The sequence below is a fragment of the Nerophis lumbriciformis genome, linkage group LG02, assembly GCF_033978685.3.
Source record: "Nerophis lumbriciformis linkage group LG02, RoL_Nlum_v2.1, whole genome shotgun sequence".
NCBI classification, from domain to species: Eukaryota; Metazoa; Chordata; class Actinopteri; order Syngnathiformes; family Syngnathidae; genus Nerophis; species Nerophis lumbriciformis.
Window position 1 is genome coordinate 41,294,894 of NC_084549.2, and position 23,581 is coordinate 41,318,474.

A 23,581-nucleotide genomic window follows, 5' to 3' on the forward strand; every position below is an offset into this window, starting at 1 on the left:
AGACAAGAATATAAGTTGGTGTATTACCTGATTCTGATGACTTGCATTGATTGTAATCAGACAGTAGTGCTGATAGCGTCCACGTTTTCAAATGGAGGAGAAAAAAAGTTCCTCCTTTCTGTCTAATACCACATGAAAGTGGTTGGTTTTTGGCATTTTATTTGTCCAGCTTCCATATTCGTTTTTATACACTTTACAATAAATATATTGGCGTCAAACTCCGTAGCTTGCTAGCTTGTTTGCGCTGGCTTTCGGAGACTCTTGTTTTGAAAGCGCAGGCGCGATGGAGCGGCACTTTTATTGTGAAGACAGGAACTGTGCAGTCAGTCTTTAGGCTTTTGACGGGATTTTCCTTCACACTTTTGATTGATTGATTGAAACTTTTATTAGTAGATTGCACAGTACAGTATATATTCCGTACAATTGACCACTAAATGGTAACACCCCAATAAGTTTTTCAACTTGTTTAAGTCAGGTCATGTGACCGCCTGGCTCTGTTTGATTGGTCCAACGTCACCAGTGACTGCATCTGATTGGTGGAACGGAGTGAACGTCACCAGTGACTGTATTTGTTGAAACGCAGGCATTATGGAGGTCTGTCTGACAGACCAAAACAAATAAAGCGTGCATTAACAGATCGATAAAAATTAGTAGCGAGTAGCGAGCTGAATGTAGATAAATGGAGCGGAGTAAAAGTAGCGTTTCTTCTCTATAAATATACTGAAGTAAAAGTAAAAGTATGTTGCATTAAAACTACTCTTAGAAGTACAATTTATCCCAAAAAGTTACTCAAGTAGATGTAACGGAGTAAATGTAGCGCGTTACTACCCACCTCTGCTCTTAACACAGACTTACACCTACAAAACACAATAGGCTTAACGGATAAGTTTTCTTCTAAAAAAACACATTTTGTTTAATATATACTAATACTTGATTTAAAAAAACACTGGAAATCTGACTCATGATAAAATTATGCTGTCAAAGAATAATACTTGTTTTCACTTCACAGGTTACATACAGTCAATCAAAGTACACCAGGTTTCAAAATACTGGCTATTGTTGACATTACAAAAACTGCATCGATGTTTACGTTTCCACCATTTTTAGATTACATTTCTTGTTTAGACACTAAATTGGCCCTACTGTGTATGTGAGTGTGAATGTTGTCTGTCTATCTGTGTTGGCCCTGCAATGAGGTGGTGACTTGTCCAGGGTGTACCCCGCCTTCCGCCCGATTGTAGCTGAGATAGGTTCCAGCGACCCCAAAGGGAATAAGCGGGAGAAAATGGATGAATGGATGGATGGGACCAGTGACGTGCGGTGAGGTTCATGGCTGGTGAGGCACTGACTTCATCACAGACAGATTTACAAACATATGAACCCTAAAGAGTATCTTATTCACCATTTGATTGGCAGCAGTTAACGGGTTATGTTTAAAAGCTCATACCAGCATTCTTCCCTGCTTGGCACTCAGCATCAAGGGTTGGAAGTCACTGCTGCTGCCCACTGCTCCCCTCACCTCCCAGGGGGTGATCAAGGGATGGGTCAAATGCAGAGGACAAATTTCACCACACCTAGTGTGTGTGTGACAGTCATTGCTACTTTAACTTAACTTTAACTTTACACATACAAACTGTAGCACACAAAAAAGCACATTTAATAAAAAAACGTTATTATGGTCTTACCTTTACTTATAAGTGCGGGAACAGTGGTGTTCGTGTTGGAGGAGTTGTGAATGAATGAAATATGAAATCCGTGCTGCAGTCTGCAGGTGTGCCTAATGTTGTGTCCCTGCTGTCGTTCACGGCTCCTCCGGCGCGAGCAATGTTGTTTTTGCACTTTTTGGCTTCTTGTTAAGTGACTTTTTTTGGGTGGATTCGGTCTTACACGTGGAGGGTTTGGGTGTGGGCTTTGGTTGGTGTGGCGCTCGCGTCAGGGGGTGCAGTCTGCGGCGGAGGTGCAATAACCGGCACCAGGAGGCGGGGTTACGCGAGCCTCACCCAGTGCGTCTTCGCAGCAGTTTTATGATTGCTCAGCACAAGAAATACGTTACACACATACAGTTGTTGACAAAATACACTGTACATTATATACCTCAGCTAACTAAACTATGGAAATGTATAATATAATTCATATAGCAATACGGTCTCACTGCACAGCAGACCAGCAGTTAGCCGAGTCCGCAATCCATGTTGAGGCACAATTGAGTGACGTGCCTCAACTGGCTGCTGATCACCTCACCGTCTCTTCTCAGTATTTGAACGGCAAATGTGAAAATTCAGCGATTTTGAATAAAAATAATCTAAAACTGGTGAAGTTAAATGGAAAATAACTTTATAGTATAATCACTGGATACATATAACAATTTAATTAATATTTTTTCTTTTTACATTTTTTTTCTTTCCATGATGGCAGGTGAGGCCCCGCCTGCCTCTAGTGACCGCACATCACTGGATGGAACTGTATGTCTACATGGAATGTTCATAGTCAAAAACATTCCAGTAAAAATCCAATATTTGTTTTCCTTTAATGTTACTACAGGAGGTACAGTAGGAACAGAAAACATTTTACAGTACTGCTTACGGTGAACAAAATATCCATGAAACAACAACACCGAAAAACCCAGATATGTATTACTGTATGGCCTTATTGACATGTCAAGTGAGCATAGAAACAATCCATGTAAAATGCAATATCGTGCTTATTTGTTGGTTTGTTGAAAGATGCGTATAATGGAGGCAACCGTTGACCGCCTCAAATTGCCTGCACTCTTTCCCCAGCCTCTCTTAGTGAAAGACCGTGGTTGATTACATGGTCAATGATTCTGGCACCAATTTCATCAATGACTACTGTTCTTGCAGCCCTTGGAATGCCACCACCACACATTCTTACAACTCTACCTTTCCCTCTCCTTGGGCCTCCTCTTCTCCTTGGGCCTCTTGCTCTTACTCTTCTTTATCCAGACATTACAGTGTTGTCTTTTTCTTTGTCTGATTCCAAAACCATCACTGCTCAAAGTCCTCCTGACTACTGCCACCGAGTATAAACCAGACTGAAATTAGATGTGGATGGTTCAATTTACCCAACATACTGTAAATCAGCTGTGTGTCAATTGTTCAATTGTTTATTATCAGCTGAGGTATATTGTTTTTGAACTGATATCATAGCAGAAGCAGAGATTTTATACTGTATCTAAGGTTTGGAATACTGTTTTCGCTATTGTGGGATGTTGTGTGTTAAAATTCATAAACTACACAAAAACAAGCCATAATTTTGTTTTAAGATATAGCTGCTCTGTTAAGAAAATGTAAGCATTGTGGAAATGTGTTCACTGACTGCATATTGTGTGAAAACAACATTAAAATGTGTGAATGGTATGGTCACAAAAGACCAAAGCTGTACTACTTGTGTAAATGTGTCAACTGGTTAAAAAACGCTTGTTAGCCACTGAAAAGCACTGTAAGATGTTGTGTTGTGGCATTGGCACTCGTGCTGTAGCTGAAAGTTGTTGTGTTGTGGCTGAAAGTTGTTATGCTGTGGCTTAAATTTGTTTTGGATTTAAGTTGTTGTGTTGTGGTGTACGCACCTGTGCTGTAACTGGAAGTTGTCATGTTTAGGCTTAAAGTTGTTGTGTTGGGGTGTATGCACCCTTTACTGTAGCTGGAAGTTGTCATGTTTAGGCTTAAAGTTGTTGTGTTTTGGCTTTAATTTGTTGTGTTATGGCTGAAAATTGCTTTGTTGTGACTTAAATTTGTTATGTTTTGGTTTTAGTTTTTGTGTTGTGGCATTTGTACTCGTGCAGTATCTGAAAGTTGTTATGTTGTGGTTGAAAGTGGTTGTGTTGTGGCTTTATGTTGTGTTGTGCGGTTTCTCGGCCACCATAGGAATTCCATCCAACCGCCTTTGTCTTTGAATACAGGCTACCTGTTTGACATCTGTTTTTCACAGAATGAATGATCTTACTAATTGAACTTCACTCTGCATTATTTTAAACAGCGTAATATTCTTATTGGCTGGACTTCATGGCTGAATTGCCAAGAAAAAGCTTTATCTGAGAATGGCTTGCAAAAGAAAAAGACACACTGAAATACTAAACGAGGGTATTGTGGACAATTGAGTCCAAGTCTGAGGTATTTTGCCTTCCATAAAGTCTGGCACCCTGAAATTGCATCTTCACTGTTTGCTGTTAACTGGTGTTCAATAGATGAATAGTGCTGGTCCTAGTCAGTACAGCGGCCTGTTGACAACCTATGAGGCATGTTTGTCTTCAATTACATAATCTAAGATATTTATCGTGTTGCACATTTGGGCATATGAGTCCTTCATTTTTCTGCCCCTGTTAGAGCTGCTGGTGGTATGGTATAATAATAATAATAATAATGGATTAGATTTATATAGCGCTTTTCTAGACACTGAAAGCGCTTCACAGAGAAGTGAGAACCCATCATTCATTCACACCTGGTGGTGGTAAGCTACTTTCATAGCCACAGCTGCCCTGGGGTGGACTGACGGAAGCGTGGCTGCCAGTTTGCGCCTATGGCCCCTCCGACCACCATCTATCATTCATCATTCATTCACCAGTGTGAGCGGCACTGGGGGCGAGGGTTAAGTGTCCTGCCCAAGGACACAACGGCAGCGATTAGGATGGTAAGAGAGTGAACCTGCAACCCTCAGGTTTCTGGCACGGCCGCTCTACCCACTACGCCATGCCGCCCCCATAGCACGATTGCAAAAAGGGTTTCCAATAATTAATTAGCCGTACAACATGATACCTGAGATTAACATCCACACCAGGACACTGATGCCGATGACTGACAATTGCTGAAAAGAGTCCTTTGTGTAAAAATGTTGGTCAGTCTGTAAAATGATCAAGGTTATCCACCTCTTGTCATTTTGGGTTGACCTGACTGAACATTGACAGATGAATTGGGAAAGAAGCAGAGTACATCCTGGACTGATCACCAATCAAAGAGCTGACCCATTATGTCATATTTATCATTTATACTTATCAGCAATCTTCAGTTAAACCAGCATTTGTGTTTTTGGAATTCACAAAGATTCAAACCCAGCTCCCAAGCCTTCTCTGGTCTGTGAGGCAGTAATGTGCACCACTGTGCCGATGTCCCAAAACCATTACCAGTTTCAGGGTTATCATAACTTTAGAGTATTGTTTTCTGCCAAGCCTTCTTGTGACTGACAACTTGAATGTCACAATCAGCTCTGTTTTGCATCAACCCAATCTTTGTATCGTGTTTACAAAATAAGTATTCCTGAAATGGGTGTACCCCGCCTTCCGCCTGAATGCAGCTGATATAGGCTCCAGCAACCCCCGCAAACCTGAAAGGGACAAGCGGTAGAAAATGGATGGATGGAGGGTATGAAAATATTGAAATAAACTCATCAAAGAGCTGCATTGTTTGAGAAATTTCACAAGAGTTTGTTTTTTAACCATACCAAACCTTCTTCCTTTCTCTACAGAAGTCTGTTGTTATTTCTTAGTCATGCTAATTGAGGAGTGTTGTCAAAACCTTGGAGGTCACTTGGAAGCTTAACTGTTCCTGAAAAACATCCCGCTTCAGAGCATGGATCTGCATAAATAGTTATGTACAGATGATCCTCGGAGCAGCTTTTACCTTAATTATAGGGTTAACACATGAAGGTAGACATATTACAAAAGTTGATTATTCTCATTTCCCATTGACTTCACCTATGGCCTATCTAACACATCCCAATTTACAGTTATCTCCCCTATGTGGTTGTGTCTCTGGATCACTGCTCCTTAGATAAACCCTAAGTCTGCATCTATCCCCTTAGACCGTCTGATTTGCTCTACGTCACAGAAAAGGGATGTAATCCTGGTCTGGGCCAGGAATAGAGTCCTGGGAGGGGCCAAACCACCGGAGAGACACTCCGAGTCACCGTCCATGTGTCCCTGGATAATCCCTTTCTAAATAGCCTCTGAGCCAGGAAAGAGTTCGGGAACTCTGTCTGTGGACATTGGACCGTGGGAGCAGCACTGAGAAGTATCCCACACCTCAAAAGCTGAGGAGAAGTCACACACAGAGAGAAGTTTGGATTCTGAAAGGACACTGCTTCCATCAGGATGAATTTTGCCGCACAGTTATTTTACTCAAGCTACTTAAATGAGCGACTGGAACGATTGTTTTCACCAAAGCCTGCACTTAAAGACAGCGAGGAAAAAGACCCCTTCTGGCAGAGGTGGGAAACATGTAGTGACCCTGACCCATCAGAGCTCTCCTCAATTCACACCAACCTAGTAGCAAAATCCCATCTTTGGGACAAAAATCAACCTCCACCCCAAAACAAGGGGAAGACTCCCAGTTTAAGCTCAGTAGCATCTTCAGTCCCTCTCCCTGTTTCTCCTCCATTCCTACAGCTCCCTCCAACAAACACTCCACATGGCAAAAGAGGATGGACAAAACAATCAGCTTGTCTTCCAAATCCAGTTTTGGCTGCTCTGGTTTCCAAACCAAGAACATCCAAACTTCCTTCCAAAAACTATCTTTCGACGCAGATATCTGCCCCCAAAACGTCTCACCATCCTTCCAAGTCGCTAACAGCAATGTCTCCCTGCATCTGTCCATCTTCTACACCCTCAATTTCCTGTAGAAAAGAGTTCCTTCCTTCCTTTGATGTCCTGGTAGATATTCTCCTTCGTGTGGCCCTCTATTGTGTTCTCCTCCTTGTCACCAGGTAAATTGTCTTGATAGACATCTTGAGTTTCATTGCTGAATGTATTCATCTTATTAACACTTTAATTGACAACACAGTTGGATATTCCCTTGACTGCAATGGACATGTTTCTACGCCTCAGTTTAGAGGTTGGATTAAGGTTACTTTCAAAAGAAAGAGAAATGTATGATGTGTATATTACCTTTTTCCACTGCACGATACCATCTGGGTTCTACTCACTTCTAGGGCACTAGAAGATGCGACCTTCTAGTACCTGGTCTGGGTGACATCAACCACCGGTATCAAAACATTTAGTTTAATTAAAGAGTGTAAAATATTACCATTAACATAAACTAATTAAACAATTTAACATTTGAAGACACACACCTTAAGAAAGGACACTAACAAACATGCTGACATTAGATTACCTTCTTGTTGTGCCTGTGTGCGACCTTTGGGCCAGGGCTTTTCAACTAACTTGTTCTAGGGGCCACATTTCCAGAAAACTAGGGAAGACCGGAATTCCCCCTTCACTATTATTCATATTTTGAGAAACAAAATTCTCCGCAGTGGATATATTTTTGGTAAATTGATTTTTGTCAGAGTTACATATTTCGGGAAAAAAAAGCACTTTTAAGCTAAATTTAAGTGGATGCTGGCCTGGGCCTACCCTAAATAAATTAAGCAGAATTCTATACAAAATAGGTGCATATTTTGCACCTAATTAAGAGTTATTTTGAAAGTAAAAAAACAAAACAGATTTAACAAGATTAAAAAATAAATTAGCCAACCTTTTTCCCAAATTCACCCCTGATGATCAAACACGGTACATCTGGATAACAAAACCAGTACATTAATGCTGCGCTCCACGGGGGCCGATGACTTTGTCAGGGAAATTTGTTATTACATTCTTAACAGTGATGGAGCAGAAAGTGGCTAGGAATCAGTTTGTGGTAAAATGTCATATGAAGCGCTCGGTCATTCATCTATTGACATTTTACACCTCTTTCCTCACGGTTGGCAAGGCCTTGTGCACGGTGCGTGGTCTGCGTATAAGGAGGAGCGCCCATGACATTGGCCTTTAGGAGGTTCAGATGTCTGAGCAAGTATCTGCCAATGTGTTTAAACTGGTCCAAATTCCTCTATACAAAAGGAGCGCTCGAGTGTTTATATTATATTTAATACGCTGCAAAAATGTTAGTCTCTCCCTCTCTTTGCAATGGTGTCACAGTTGAATTGCTTTCCTCGGATGCCTAGAGGGCACTAACTTTCCAATGTGTTTCAAATATTATATAACGCCCTCTTACGGCTTTCAACTACGCCTGTGCGTAACACACACATTAGCTTTGTGCGTTGTTCGCCAATGAAAGCGATTTGGTTAGTCATTGAATGTGTATTCTATCATAACAACAACGCCACTGAAAACTGTTAGTTGCTTTTCTGAGACTGTTTTTGTGTTTGTGCACGCGCCCCACTTTGAGTATGAGACAGCCGTGACAAGCATGAACGCCAGACATTTTCCTCTGGCCTTCGAGCAATTTTTATTCAATATAATTAGTCATTGTGAAACATATAGACGGTTAAAACAAATATATGTTCAGTTAAACTATTAAACGTAACATAAGCTAACCAGTGGTGTTCTTGTTATATTTTTTTGGTTTAAATAAATGTAACTTTGAGCAAGTTGAAAACGACCCATTTAAATGTGGACGCTGCAGTGATTCCATAATCTCCGCTGTCCTGTTTTCTTGCTGCCCTCAAACTCCTCTTTAATTAAAGTAGTCTGCTCAACAGCCACATGACAAGTTATTTACAAATAATTACAACAAATACAGGAGATCCTCATCCCCCCATTGTTGTCACCCTGACTGATGCCTTGAAGGCCACATTTTAAACAGTACTATTGTTTTATTGAAAACAAACCACGTCAAACCAAGATGAGTACAGCAACAGAAATGTGCCAGTAGTATGTAATATGGGTTTCGATTCCACACTGATTTCATACAGACATAATTATGAAAGTAACAAATAGTGAAGTGAAATATATTTATATAGCGCTTTTCTCTCAAAGCGCTTAGACATAGTGAAACCCATTATCTAAGTTACCCATTATCTAAATTACATTTTGTCACGACGTGGACTTTGGCGGCGCAAATTACTGTGCGGATTGCTTTCCCGAGATGCACAACAACCTGACTGGACATCAGATGAAGGTAGATACATGATTTAATTCTTGCTTAAAAACAAGAGTGAACAAAAAGCGCGCACAAGGCGTAGACACAAACTTGACTAAGAAAACAAAAACTCGCACTTGGGCAAAACTATGGACATGAAATAAACAACACTTACTGTGGCATGAGCGGAGCATAAATCTATGAACAGGCATGAGCAGTAGAGGTAACAGAAGTAATGTCGCCAGGCCGACTGCCTAGCGTAAATAATCTCTGCGCTGCTGACTCGTCTCCGCTCGGGATGGTGTCCTGCTAGCCCCACTATGGACTGGACTCTTACTATTATGTTGGATCCACTATGGACTGGACTCTCACAATATTATGTCAGACCCACTCGACATCCATTGCATTCGGTCTCCCCTAGAGGGGGGAGTTTCTCATAGTCATTCACATCGACGTCCCACTGGGGTGAGTTTTTCCTTGCCCTTATGTGGGCTCTGTACCGAGGATGTCGTTGTGGCTTGTGCAGCCCTTTGAGACACTTGTGATTTAGGGCTATATAAATAAACATTGATTGATTGATTGAAATAATAGTGACATGATTAGTGACAAGTGCGTGAGTCCGAACGTAAAAACAGGTGCAACTAATGGTCGTCATGGTGACAAGGCAAGGGAGTGAAAACAGGAACTAAAAAGAGTCCAAAAACCAAACAGAACATAGTCAAACAAAAACATGATCAACAGACATGACACATTTAAACCAGTGTGGGTGGCACTGGTAGCAGGTGGATAAAGTATCTTGCCTAAGGACACAACTGCAGTGACTAGGATGGCAGAAGCAAGTTGTTAGCACGACCGTTCTAACAACCAAGCCACACCGCCCCAATATAGTTTTGCTTACAACAGATTAAAAAAATATATCAATACACTACTACTATTTATACCTGTCAAAAAGGGATATTTATTTAAAAGTGACACTATCGTAATACAAAACCCAAAACCAGCGAACTTGTGAAGTTGGCACGTTGTGTAAATGGTAAATAAAAACAAAATACAATGATTTGCAAATCCTTTACAACCTATATTCAATTGAAAGGACTGCAAAGACAAGATACTTAATGTTCAAACTGGTAAACTTTGTTATTTTTTGAAAATATTAGCTCATTTGGAATTTGATGCCTGCAACATGTTTCAAAAAAGCTGGCACAAGTGGCAAAAAAAGACTGAGAAAGTTGAGGAATGCTCATCAAACACTTATTTGGAACATCCCACAGGTGAACAGGCTAATTGGGAACAGGTGGGTGCCATGATTGGGTATAAATCGGCTTCCATGAAATGCTCAGTCATTCACAAACAAGGATGGGGCGAGGGTCACCACTTTATGAACAAATGCGTGAGCAAATTGTCCAGCAGTTTAAGAACAACATTTCTCAATGAGCTATTGCAATGAATTTAGGGATTTCACCATCTACGGTCTGTAGTATCATCAGAAGGTTCAGAGAATCTGGAGAAATCACTGCACGTATGAGGCAAGACTGAAAACCAACATTAAATGCCTGTGACTTTCGATCCCTCAAGCGGTACTGCATCAAAAACCGACATCAGTGTGTAAAGGATATCACCACATGGGCTCAGGAACACTTCAGGAAACCACCGTCAGTAACTACAGTTGGTCGCTACATCTGTAAGCGCAAGTTAAAACTCTACTATGCAAAGCTAAAGCCATTTATCAACAACACCCAGAAATGCTGCTGGTTTCGCTGGGCCCGAGCTCATCTAAGATGGACTGATGCAAAGTGGAAAAGTGTTCTGTGTTCTGACGAGTCCACATTTCAAATCGTTTTTGGAAACTGTGGACATTGTGTCCTCCGGACCAAAGAGGAAAATAACCATCTGGACTGGTGCAAAGTTCAAAAGCCATCATCTGCGATGGTATGGGGGTGTATTAGTGCCCAAAACATGGGTAACTTACACATCTGTGAAGGCACCATTAATTCTGAAAGGTACATACAGGTTTTGGAGCAACATATGTTGCCATCCAAGCAACGTCTTTTTCATGGACGCCCCTGCTTATTTCAGCAAGACAATGCCAAGCCACATTCTGCACGTGTTACAACAGCGTGGCTTCATAGTAAAAGAGTGCGGGTACTAGACTGGCCTGCCTGTAGTCCAGACCTGTCTCCCAGTGAAAATGTGTGGTGCATTAAGAACCGTAAAATACCACAAAGGAGACCCCGGACTGTTGAACAACTTAAGCTGTACATCAAGCAAGAATGGGAAAGAATTCCACCTGAAAAGCTTAAAAATGTATCTCCTCAATTCCCAAGTGTTGTTAAAAGGAAAGGCCATGTAACACACTGGTAAAAATGCCCCTGTACCAACTTGTTTGCAATGTGTTGCTGCCATTAAATTCTACGTTAATGATTATTTGAAAAAATAAATTAAGTTTCTCAGTTCCAACATTAAATATCTTGTCATTGCAATGTATTCAATTGAATATAAATTTAAACGGATTTGCAAATCATTGCATTCTGTTTTTATTTATGATTTAGACAATGTGCCAACTTCACTAGTTTTGTGTTTGTAAATACAGCTGAATAGCTACCTAATTAATAGAGTTAGGTGTGTGTTCACTATTTGCAATGTCTTTTTAGTTGTTGTTACTGAAAGAGTAACAGGTTGAATATATTATGTCAATGTAAAACATTGCCAAACTGGTTAATAAACAGATTCTGAATACTTGTTAGTTAATACCTTTTTGGAAAGTTGGAACTACTGGACTAATCAAAGCTGTAACCTTGTGCTCGTCCTTTCACAGTGTTGTTTACGAGGGTACAGTGTTACGGAATAATGGACTGCGATCCTCTGATAAGTAGGACAGAGGGCAATCATAGAGTCGGATGACAGAGTGAAAGGTCAGAGCATTGTGGTGTAAATAACAGTCTGTTTCAGAAGTCAACTCCACCTGGAGGCTTCTAAATGTAAGACACAACACTGCAACTTTCCAAAGCTTGTGTGTAAAATAAATCATACTTTCCTCTCAACCTAACAGCTTAACTTGAGTGGACAAGCCCCACAATACACACGTACACAAAGATCCAAACCTTGCCGTTAACCAAATGTGATCTTCTTTAGCGTCTAGGTGACAGGGTTAATCTCCACCGAATGTAAGCCTATTATTATGTTATTACTGTGTAAAGGGCCTCCTGACTAACTATGTTAGGCAGTTGCAGAAGCAGCCACGTCTGATGTTTCTTATAAATGCTGTTCTTTGTAAAGTTTAATTACAGTCAGATAGCATGAGATGAAACCGGACTTTAAAGGAACTTTGGCTTATATTTGAACCCAATTTACAGAGCTGCAATCTATCAAACTTCGCGTTTTTTGGGGCTTAATTGCCACTTTAATCGTTGGCGTGAAGAAAAGAAGTGAAAAATGAATGAATCACAAGTTGACTCATATATGTAATCTATCACAGTGAATAGAAACTGGGTTGACATGAAAGGTGAATCAATTAATCTTAGACTGAAGAGTGTGCGTATACTCAGATTCAGTTTTATGCCGAAAATGAGGTCAGTTAGGTAATTTCGAAGTAACTTTTTTTATATGAAACTGCAACTTTAAGAACATGCCTACATTCAGTAGGGATGGCAATCTCTGGTCTTCACCCGATACAATGTACATCTCCATTGACAAGCAATTGGGGCGGTATAGCTCGGTTGGTAGAGCGGCCGTGCCAGGAACTTGAGGGTTCCAGGTTCGATCCCCGCTTCCGCCATCCTAGTCACTGCCGTTGTGTCCTTGGGCAAGACACTTTACCCACCTGCTCCCACACTGGTTTAAATGTAACTTAGATATTGGGTTTCACTATGTAAAGCGCTTTGAGTCACTTGAGAAAAAGCGCTATATAAATGTAATTCACTTCACTTCACAAGCAACCACACATACCATAACATAAACCATACATTTAAGATACTTTATCATTAATACGCGATTTGAATCGTAGTTTACGCTCACTCCATGTTGACGTTTTGAATTAGCTATAAAGTATGTTGTGTTTTCAGTGTATTTGACAGCAGCTTGGCACATTTTGAAAAGGTTAGTGTTACCAAGATGCCCGTTCTGCTTGTAAAACACATCCACAAGGATCCAAATACCACTCGCTAAACAATGTGGACAAACTATAAAATTGCATGTGCTTTTAGTGGGTGTGTCACGTGTGATCTCCTAACATTGCTTGTACAATTGATAACTACTGCACTCCACCTTATTCAAATTAGTTTTTTTGCATGTACGTCTTTCACCAGTAGGACGGAGCTGCAACGCGATGTCGCCCTTTCTCACCGGCAATATCTGCACAACAGCCAGAGCGCGTATCCTTCCTAGACGTATTAAATAAAGACGCAAAACAGCAGCACAAAACAGTTTTATTCTTGATAGATCACAGATTATATTTGCATTTTCTCCTTCTAGAAGTGTGGGCGTTCTGATGTTCAGAATATATTCCGCATATTAAAAAAAGTTAAAGTACCACTGATAGTCACACACACACTAGGTGTGTTGAAATTACCCTCTGCATTTGACCCATCCCCTTGTTCCACCCCCTGGGAGGTGAGGGGAGCAGTGAGCAGCAGCGGTGGCCGCGCTCTGGAATCCTTTTGGTGATTTAACCCCCAATTCCAACCCTTAATGCTGAGTGCCAAGCAGGGAGGTAATGGGTCCTATTTTTATAGTCTTTGGTATGACTCGGCCGGGGTTTGAACTCATTCATATTCATGAAGACAGACACAATGAATGGATTGTGCTCCTTATTTTGCTCACTTAATACACACGATCCTCTGCACACTAGTTTAGTAGATCAGCTTTACGTGTGCTATCAAGTTTTCACGTTTTTTAATACACGCAAACCTTTAGTAGATCAGTCCCTTAATCAGATTTTAAGTGTGGGGGCGAATGTATAACCTGACTGTCGCCAAACCCTTGTAGTTCGCTGAGCTCCACACAAGGGTCTGGGCTCGAAGGCATTGCAAACTCCTTCATAGATGGATTTCATAGATGTGACGTAGCGCCGAAGCGACTGTTGGATTCAAACAACAATGGTGGCACGCTGACATTGATTCTGTTATTGCAACTGTTTTGTCGAATCTATCGAATATTAATTCTTTAAAAGACAGACAGAGAGCGGTTTTGACCGACCAAGTTTGGATTTGCCAGCGTCTCATCAGCGTCACGGGTTGATTTCGATGTGAGTGGTTGAAGTAGCACGTCATTCAAGATAACGGACATGTGGTTTATCCAATCACATACAATGATTTTTTTACAAGGCCCTGCCTTCTGAAATACATCTCATATTGAGAATCCCAGATCCTTGTGTGGAGCTCAGCAAACTACAAGGATCTGGCGAGAGACAGGTTAGCGAATGTGTACTGACATTAAACAATTTCTGTAAATAAGTTTGTCTCAGTCTAAGGATAACTCTTGCTTACATTGTTGTCGTAAGCGGCCCTACCCACAATGCTTCAACATAAAGAAAGTTATGAATTGCCAATTTGTTAACTGTTTGTCAAAAAAAATCTAATCAAGCAATACTACATATCTGATTCGATCTCCAATTTTCCCCTAAAACACAGCTGTTCATATCTTGCATATACATCTACGGTTCGATGCAAACCAGTTAAACTTCCAACATTCACTTTCAGATACTATGTTGACTGGTAATTTGGGCTGTCTTTAACTAATAGAAACTTGAAACATTAGATTTTCGTTAGACAGTCGACTGCTTGTCAATTTAACCCCACAAATAACCAGAATTTTTTTTGCAACACTTCACGCTAAAAAGAAAAAGCTTGAACAGTTCGATAAGCAAATAAGCAGAGATAGAGACTGGATGGTTTGGTCGGCCTCAGCACTGGCAAAGCGCCGAGATGACGATTAAACTTGATTGTCTAGGAAGTAAAAAGTGGAAGAAGGTTTTTATAGTTTAACTCGAGAAAGGGAGGAAGACCTCCTGCACGAGCAAACTGGTCAAAGCTACACCTCCAACCAGAGGCGGCGTGTTTCCGGTGCGCACCGTGTCCAATTACCGGCAAATCCCACTAGGGCTGACGGCAGGCTTAACACGCCTCAGGGACATGGTGGCACTGTGAATTCCATGTCGACGCCAGGCTTTGGTCCAACTGTGGCGCATCCTGACGGGCTTCACGTCTTGCATCTCAGAACATCCTTCCAAAACACAGGCTGTAGACGCCTCCCTCCCAGGGAGCCTGACATTTTGACTGCATGGTTGATAGTCGCATCAGACTCTACCGAATTAAATTGTCCAATAGTGGGCTTTCCTAAGGCACCCCCACTGGTAATACATCTTATAACAGTGCCAGTATGATCTTGCTAACTCAGTGATGTCTTATGTGTGTAGACTTGGCTTTTTTGTCAAAGTCTTAGTGATCCTACAGTTTGAATGCCACACATTTCTGGAGTTCAAATACAGCAATCCATGTTATATACCAATTGCCCTCATTCGGGTCACAAGTGTGCTGGAGCCTATCCCAGCTGACTGTCGGCATACAACTTGGACACCAGCCAATTACAGGGCACATATAGACAAACAAACACAATCACAATCACACCAATGGACAACTTACAATATGTAGTTTAGTGTAGGTTAATTTCGATTAAAATGAATGTTAATATCTAGCATATAATTATTTCACCTAGAGAGGAGCTGCGTCTGGGCCCAGCAGAACCAGCTAACTCTTACAAAGGAGGGCTGGTCAGTAATGGCGCCGTGGGTCGCAGACCGACCCTTATTGAACCAGAGAGGCTGAAGGACTTTGGTGAGGAGGAACTTGTCAACGGTGATGTGAAGGTCCGTGACACCAGAGTTGCGGTAGAGGCACCTGTCATCATACTAATGGACCCGCCTAAAACCCGAAGAGTCAGTGAGTTCAGAATCGTACCCAGACCGACTGAACAGTACCTGCGGTTCGAGGACATCAGCGCTGCCGCCTTCACTATCCAGTCAGGGATACAGAAGACACCCTGCTCGGTAAACAAACACAACACCACAGTGTGCAGTGATGTGTAAGGTATGTGACTTCTGACCCCTGACCTTTGCCATTCCACAGTACTCCCGGCTGTCCAAACAGTACGGTATGGAAATCTACCTAAAGAAGGAGCACCTGCACTACACAGGCTCAGTGAAGGAACGAGGAGCATTGTACCTGCTCTCCTCTCTCACACAGGTAAGCCTGAGGATCAACTCTTACTGTCTGTAAGGTCAGGTCAGCGGCGGACCTATAGAGGGGGCTGGGGGGTGTAGGGGTGCGGGTGTCCGCCACACCACTCCCTGGGCTCTGGGCTGAGAAAGGCGGGGCTCTCCCCAGTTCAGATCCCCTTTAATGATTTGTTTACATCCTGTGAACATGCTGATGCTGTAGCGAAAGCGAGACAATGAATACAAGTTGGGAAATGCAAATTTCAGTAAAGGTGGCAGCCTGGCTAAAAATCTTGTCGATAGTAAACCCAGAGAGGCGTGTGTATGTTGTAAAATCATGTTAGGATGAGCCTTATTATTTGGGTTTAGGAGGGCCTTGTCATGGGGCCAGCCCCCGGACCGGCTCTGACTTGTTCTGCCACTGGGTCAGGTGATGTGAGAATCTCCCTGGTCAGTCATATGAAGACCTTTGCTCGTTTACAAAATTCTTGTGTGGTCAATGCTAAACCAGGTATGCACTGTACGATTTTACAACTTCATCTCTAATTATATGAGTAAATTCAAGTTAAAACTTAACAATTTAATTGCTCGGACTAAGAGACACAAACTGATTGCTCACACTGTGTTTGGTTCTTGAGTCCTGTAGGTATCAGTAGTCAGTTTCAAACAGTTGCTGACATTTCCACTAATGACATTGCTAACTGCAAGATAATCTGCTCCTCAAAACCTTTTCTTGATCTGTGTCGAAAACTCATATACAAAATACATGCAACAATACCCTTCATAACATTTGGAGAAAAAAAAATTATAATTAATAAAAAAAAAAAAAAAAAAAATAAAATAAAAAAAAAAATAAAAAAAGAAAATATATATATATATATATATGTGTGTGTGTGTATATACATATGTGTGTGTATATCGTAGATTAAGGACTATAAACTGCTACCTTTTTCTTACACTTTGAAGCCTGTGACTTATAAAACTGTACGGGTAATTTATGGTTTTATGGCCATTATGTTTTGTATTCAACAAATCGTTTTCATAAAACACAAGCAGTGACATTGAAACATTAAAAAGGTGTGTCATTGTTTGGGCTATGGCGCCATCTCTTGGACGAGTTCGCTCAAATCCAAACAAAGGAGTTCGTCTCTCCTCTTTTTGGCATCAATTCCTCTTTGGGTTTTGGTGGTTTAGCTTCCATTGTGCTTTCTGGCTCTGTGACAGCATTAACATCCATGCTCTCACCGTAAATTTAATTCAAGTGATGTAAAAATGCTCCCACAATTTCGGGAGGTGGGGGGTGGGGTGTGTGGTCGGGCGGGGGGCGTGGTGTGGTTGGGGCGTGGTTAAGAGGGGAGGAGTATATTTACAGCTGGAACTCACCAAGTATTTCATATATATATATATATATATATATATATATATATATATATATATATATATATATATATATATATATATATATATATATATATATATATGAAATACTTGACTTTCAGTGAATTCTAGCTATATATATATTTATTTTATTATATATATATATATATATATATATATATATATATATATATATATATATATATATATATATATATATATATATATATATAAGAAATACTTGAATTTCAGTGTTCATTTATTTACACATATACACACACATAACACTCATCTACTCATTGTTGAGTTAAGGGTTGAATTGTCCATCCTTGGTGGCGACTTGTCCAGGGTGTACCCCGCCTTCCGCCCGATTGTAGCTGAGATAGGCTCCAGCACCCCCCGCGACCCCGAAGGGAATAAGCAGTAGAAAATGGATGGATGGATGTTCTATTCTCTGTCACTATTTTTCTAACCATGCTGAACACCCTCTCTCTGATGATGCATTGATGTGTGGCACGCACAAAAGTGCTTTCATCAAATGCACTAGAGTCTGGAATCTTCCATCTCTCCCTAGCATGGCCCAAAACCGGTCAATCTTTGCTTCCTGAGGAAGATCTTCACTGCCAAGCACTTGGTAGTCCACTACTTCTTCCCGGAGGCTATCCAGGTCCAATCGCAGCTGCGGCTTGGAACTTACAAGCGTATTTCTTCATCTTACTCGTCGTCGGCGTCGCCACGGCTGTATCTTCCTCATTCTTCTGCTTCGTCTCCTTGTTGTGTGCGCAGTTGTGCACTGCACTCTCTAAAAGCGGTAGATGTTATTGTCACATATGCATGTACAGTAGATGGCAGTATTGTCCTGTTTAAGAGTGTCACAACATTGCTGTTTACGGCAGACGAACTGCTTTACGGTAGACGAAAACGTGACTGCTGTTGTTGTGTGTTGTTGCCGTGCTGGAAGGATGTTAATGAAACTGCCTAACAATAAACCCACATAAGAAACCAAGAACTCGCCCTCGATCATTCTACAGTTATAACGTGATTGGGCACACACACTGTTTATATTGTGGGAAAGCGGACGTGAAAACAGGTCAGGTCCGTATGGAGCTGGAGGGGGCGTGGCCTCCAGCTCGGCCTGAATTTCGGGAGATTTTCGGGAGAAAATTTGTTCCGGGAGGTTTTCGGGAGAGGCGCTGAATTTCGGGAGTCTCCCGGAAAATCCGGGAGGGTTGGCAAGTATGTACATTAGCTTCAGCCCAGATGTTATAAATTACAATATAAACAATACAGAGTTATACAATACGATACAGACATTTTTATGCCGTACTACGATAAATATCATAATATCCCACTTCACTACTTCTAAGTTTTTGCTGTGTCAGTTGAGTGTGATGCATTGGAAGGACTCGGTTTATAATAGAAAATACTTTCGTTTAGCACCCAAATTGAGTTTGATATTCGTACTTTTTTAACTCATTGCACCCTAGGGGCCTGCTTTACTTAAGTATGTGTGTATTAAAACACCTGCAAATTTGACAGCACAGCAAAGTTAATCAACCAAGCTCTTGCGCCAAGGACTGTATCTGGTAAACGAACCAACTTGCCCGCTCATTCCATTGAACGTGTTTGCCGTCCTGCATATGCAGAATAAATGCTGATTATTTAGATGTAATCATTTAGTCAGGCAAGCGTCTATAATCCCCATGTTTGGTAAGTATGTGCCAAATGGCACTGTTGCGCATTCATGGTGGCGAGAAGGAAGCGAACAATGCAATGACGATAGAGAGTGAATCCTTCATGTGTGTATTACCATATTTGGACCATCAGAAATAAAGATAGTAGACATATCGTCTATCCAGCCATTTCAGTTTTGAGCTGCTGGATGACTTAAGATTGGTTCTGAACCAGCAGACACCAAAAGGAACATACCATATCTCCTATGGAAAAAACTATTTGGAGGAGTGCTTCTATACAGCCAAGAAAATTTGGCGCAGACTACAGTTGTGTTGGAGCAAGCTGCCTTGGATGTGGAGGAAATGACTGTCACCATTGTGACAGCACAATCTTAATTTAAATCAAATTGCACCAGTGCACTTTTGCATTGTGTGCAATTTTTCAGTTTGCACCTGCTATTTGGGATCTTAGTACATCAGGCCCTATATGTAATCCGCCAGTCTAGTATTGAGACTTTGTTTCACTCTTAAAAGCCTCCATACTCTTCTGCAAACAATGTGAGCCAAAACAAGCCCCAGTCTGAATCACACATCTCCAGTGTCAATCTGGAAAAACTTCTCTCCTGCCCAAACTTTTTTCCTCAGGCCCACAGGCTGTAAAATCAAAGAATGCGGGGGCCATTTTGATATTTCACCTTTGAAACTAGTACAAGATATACATGTTAGGGACGGCGTGGCGCAGTGGAAGAATGGCCGTGCGCGACCCGAGGGTCCCTGGTTCAATCCATACCTAGTACCAACCTCGTCATGTCCGTTGTGTCCTGAGCAAGACACTTCACCCTTGCTCCTGTTGGCTGCTGGTTAGCGCCTTGCATGGCAGCTCCCTCCATCAGTGTGTGAATGTGTGTGTGAATGGGTAAATGTGGAAATAGTGTCAAAGCGCTTTGAGTACCTTGAAGGTAGAAAAGCGCTATACAAGTACAACCCATTTATCATTATTTTCAGAAAAATAGAAAATGCAATTTTCGTTATATTTCGTGTAAATGCTGAAGAGCCAAAGCAGAACTGAAATGCTAACTTTTAGCACGCTGGCCAGATAGAGTGAAGTGGCAAAAAAATATGAGCAAAATGAGCTAAAAAATAGCTATCATGCTAACAGTACTGTGATAACAGGCCTACAGTTAGCATTAGTGAAATGCCAAAATATATGACACTGAGGTGTATATCTGCTTAACTAGCTAAAAAGCTAGCATGTTAATGTTTGCATGCTATAATACCAATTGTAGCATGTGTCAACTCTAAAATATATTAATCTTGCGATGTATACCTGAAAAAACTGCTGGAAATGCTAGCATGGTAACGTTTGCATACATAAAATACCCCAGTATACCTATAAAATTAGCTTAAAGAGCTAGCCCACTAACCTTAGAATGCTAAATGAGCAAAATGAACTAAAAATTAGATAAAATTAGCTACGTTAGCTAAAAAAAGCTAGCATGCTAGCAGTACTATGCTTACATGCTAGCAGGCTTACAGTTAGCATTAGTGGAATTCCAAAATACATGACACTGAGATGTAGGGATGATGAAAACCGGTTCTCCCGATGCTTCGATAACAAAAGAACCGATTCCATGGATTCGAAACCCTTTTTGAGAACCGGTTCCCGTTATCGAAGCCACTATACCGTATTTAAGTGACCATAGGGCGTACCGTATTAAAAGGCGCCGTGTTACGGGTGCTATTTCTGTATTTAACGCATGAATAAGGCGCAGCGTATTTTTGGGCGCAGGCATGGTTAAACATACGCTAGCTTCAAACATACGCTAGCATGCATGGACGCGGTTTTAAAAAGGCAGCAGGAGCGAAGCTGAGTTCGGTTGTACTTTATTGAAGTATTTATCAATGTACTCACATTATTTTTTGATCATTCCTCATCCACAAATCCATCAAAAGTCCTCATCTTCTGTGTCCGAAATGAACAGCTGGGCAAGTTCTCCATCAAACACGGCAGATTCCCTCTCCTCATTTTCAAAGTCAGTCTCGTTGACCATTAGCATAGCAAGCTAGCACAACAGTAAAAGCCGACTTCTCTTGCCCCGTTGTGCGTATGGATTCGCTACCGTGCTGGTCCCCTTCTTCTCCACAGTGTGCTTCACCGGGATGTCGAAAGTGAGCGTCCATGTTGGTGATGTGTTTGTCGGCAATTTTTTTATTTACAACGCACATAGCAGCATTTACCATGAATTGATTAACGTGGACCCCGACTTAAACAAGTTGAAAAACGTATTCGGGTGTTACCATTTAGTGGTCAATTGTACGGAATATATACTGTACTGTGCAATCTACTAATAAAAGTCTCAATCAATCAATCAAGCACTATATGCTCACTGGATAGCGTGCCTTTAGCGTCCTCTCTCACCTGGCATGCTGCCCTCAGTCACGTCCGCCTTTCCTCGATATAAACAGCGTGCCGGCCCAGTCACATAACATCTACGGCTTTTGGAACTCAGAGCACACACAACAACCTATCTGGATTCGATAAGAGATTCGATAAGGAATCAGTTCGATAAGAGGATTCGATAATGGCATCGACATCGATAATTTCTTAACGAACATCATCCCTACTGAGATGTATACTTGCTAAATTAGCTTAAAAAAAAGCTAGCATGCTAATGTTAACATGCTAAAATACTAACTGTAGCATGTGTTAGCACCAAAATATATTACTCTGCGATGTATACCGGAATCTTTTTTTTTTTTTTTTAAATGCTAGCATAGTAATGTTAGCAGACATCAAGTATCAAAATATGACTTTGGTGTATACCTATACAATTTGCTTAAAAAGCTAACCTACTAATGTTAGCATGCTAATGGGTAGCATTCGTCAAGTAACAAAATATTTAACACTGAGATGTAGTGCATGTGCCTCACAATACGAAGGTCCTGAGTTGTCCTGGGTTCAATCTTGCGCTCGGGATCTTTCTGTGTGGAGTTTGCATGTTCTCCCCTTGACTGCGTGGGTTCCCTCCGGGTACTCCGGCTTCCTCCCACCTCCAAAGACATGCACCTGGGGATAAGTTGATTGGCAACACTAAATTGGCCCTAGTGTGTGAATGTGAGTGTGAATGTTGTCTGTCTATCTGTGTTGGCCCTGTGATGAGGTGGCGACTTGTCCAGGGTGTACAACGCCTTCCGCCCGAATGCAGCTGAGATAGGCTCCAGCACCCCCCGCGACCCCAAAAGGGACAAGCGGTAGAAAATGGATGGATGTATGCAAAATTTGCTAAAAAAAAAAACAGTGTTTGTTTGTCTATTTCTTTAGGCAGAGGAAACAAGGAAGGAAGAAACTTTATTGTCATTTCACAAGTACAACAACATTTCATTTCAGAGTTACACATTTTGGGAAAAAAGATAGCCCAATCCCACAAAACACAACTGTGCTCTGTAGAGGACTCAGGAGGTAATGCTCGCAGGCCAGAACTTTGAAACCTCAAAGCTGGCTGCACGCGCTCTTAGGGAGGACCTGAAGTGAGCCCAATTGTCCTTATTGTGCTAAAGCTAGTTAAGACTGAACTTAACACTGTTACCTTTTGTGGATACTACATTTGAGTCAAAAATGATGTTTTTTTATCAAGCTGAATATGTTTTTTACAATGAAATGGATCAATTATAGATCATGTTGTGCATTAGCACCCTGCTTTAAAGAGCTATAAGTCTGGACTTTAGGTATCAATCCTGTTTAAGCACTGGTGCTGTAAAAATTGACGAGGGGAGAGCTCAGCTACTGTTGCAACTCAGATTTGTTGCCATCCGTTTAACTTGTGGAGAGGTAGGTTGTTTTTGACATAAAAGCAATTGATCACACCAGTAATGGCAGACATATTCACTTCTGTGGGCCATGTAGAGCTGTGATTTTCCACTGGTGGGTTAGGACTGAACATTGCTTTAGCTTATTAAAAATATTTGATATACAGCTGATGTCTGACTTGTTTGTTAATTTGTTGTTTTGAACGTTTTTCCCCCCAATAAAAACACATTTGCTACGTTTGACTTCTAGAAAAGTAGATTGAGACTCCGTCAGTGGGAAAATGTTAGTCAAACGATAAGAGGAGCTGAGATTCCCTGATATAACGTCTCTACCGAATATATCATGCATGTTTTTTACACGAAAGACCACACAGTACCCACACAATCTTTTATTTTCTCTTTTTTTTTAATTGTGGCCGCCCGCCGGTACCCCTAAAGCAGTGTTTTTCAACCACTGTGCCGCGGCACACTAGTGTGCCGTGAGATACAGTCTGGTGTGCTGTGGGAGATGATCTAATTTCACCTATTTGAGTTAAAAATATTTTTTGCAAACCAGTAATTCTAGTCTGAAAATGATGTGTTGTTGAGTGTCGGTGCTGTCTAGAGCTCGGCAGAGTAACCGTGTAATACTCTTCCATACCAGTAGG

The 23,581-nt window shown here is 41.3% G+C and overlaps 1 protein-coding gene across 1 annotated transcript in view; it reads left to right on the forward strand.

Annotated features, from left to right (window-relative positions):
• Positions 1-5,937: 5,937 nt before the first annotated feature.
• The window catches only part of LOC133607805 (L-threonine ammonia-lyase), a 44,466-nt gene continuing 26,822 nt past the window's right edge, over positions 5,938-23,581 (forward strand). The window contains exons 1-3 of the mRNA XM_061962773.1: positions 5,938-6,219; positions 15,579-15,909; positions 15,989-16,105. Of these exons, the coding sequence (XP_061818757.1) occupies positions 6,104-6,219; positions 15,579-15,909; positions 15,989-16,105 (564 nt within the window). The 5' untranslated portion in view covers positions 5,938-6,103. The remainder of the gene's footprint in view (positions 6,220-15,578; positions 15,910-15,988; positions 16,106-23,581) is intronic.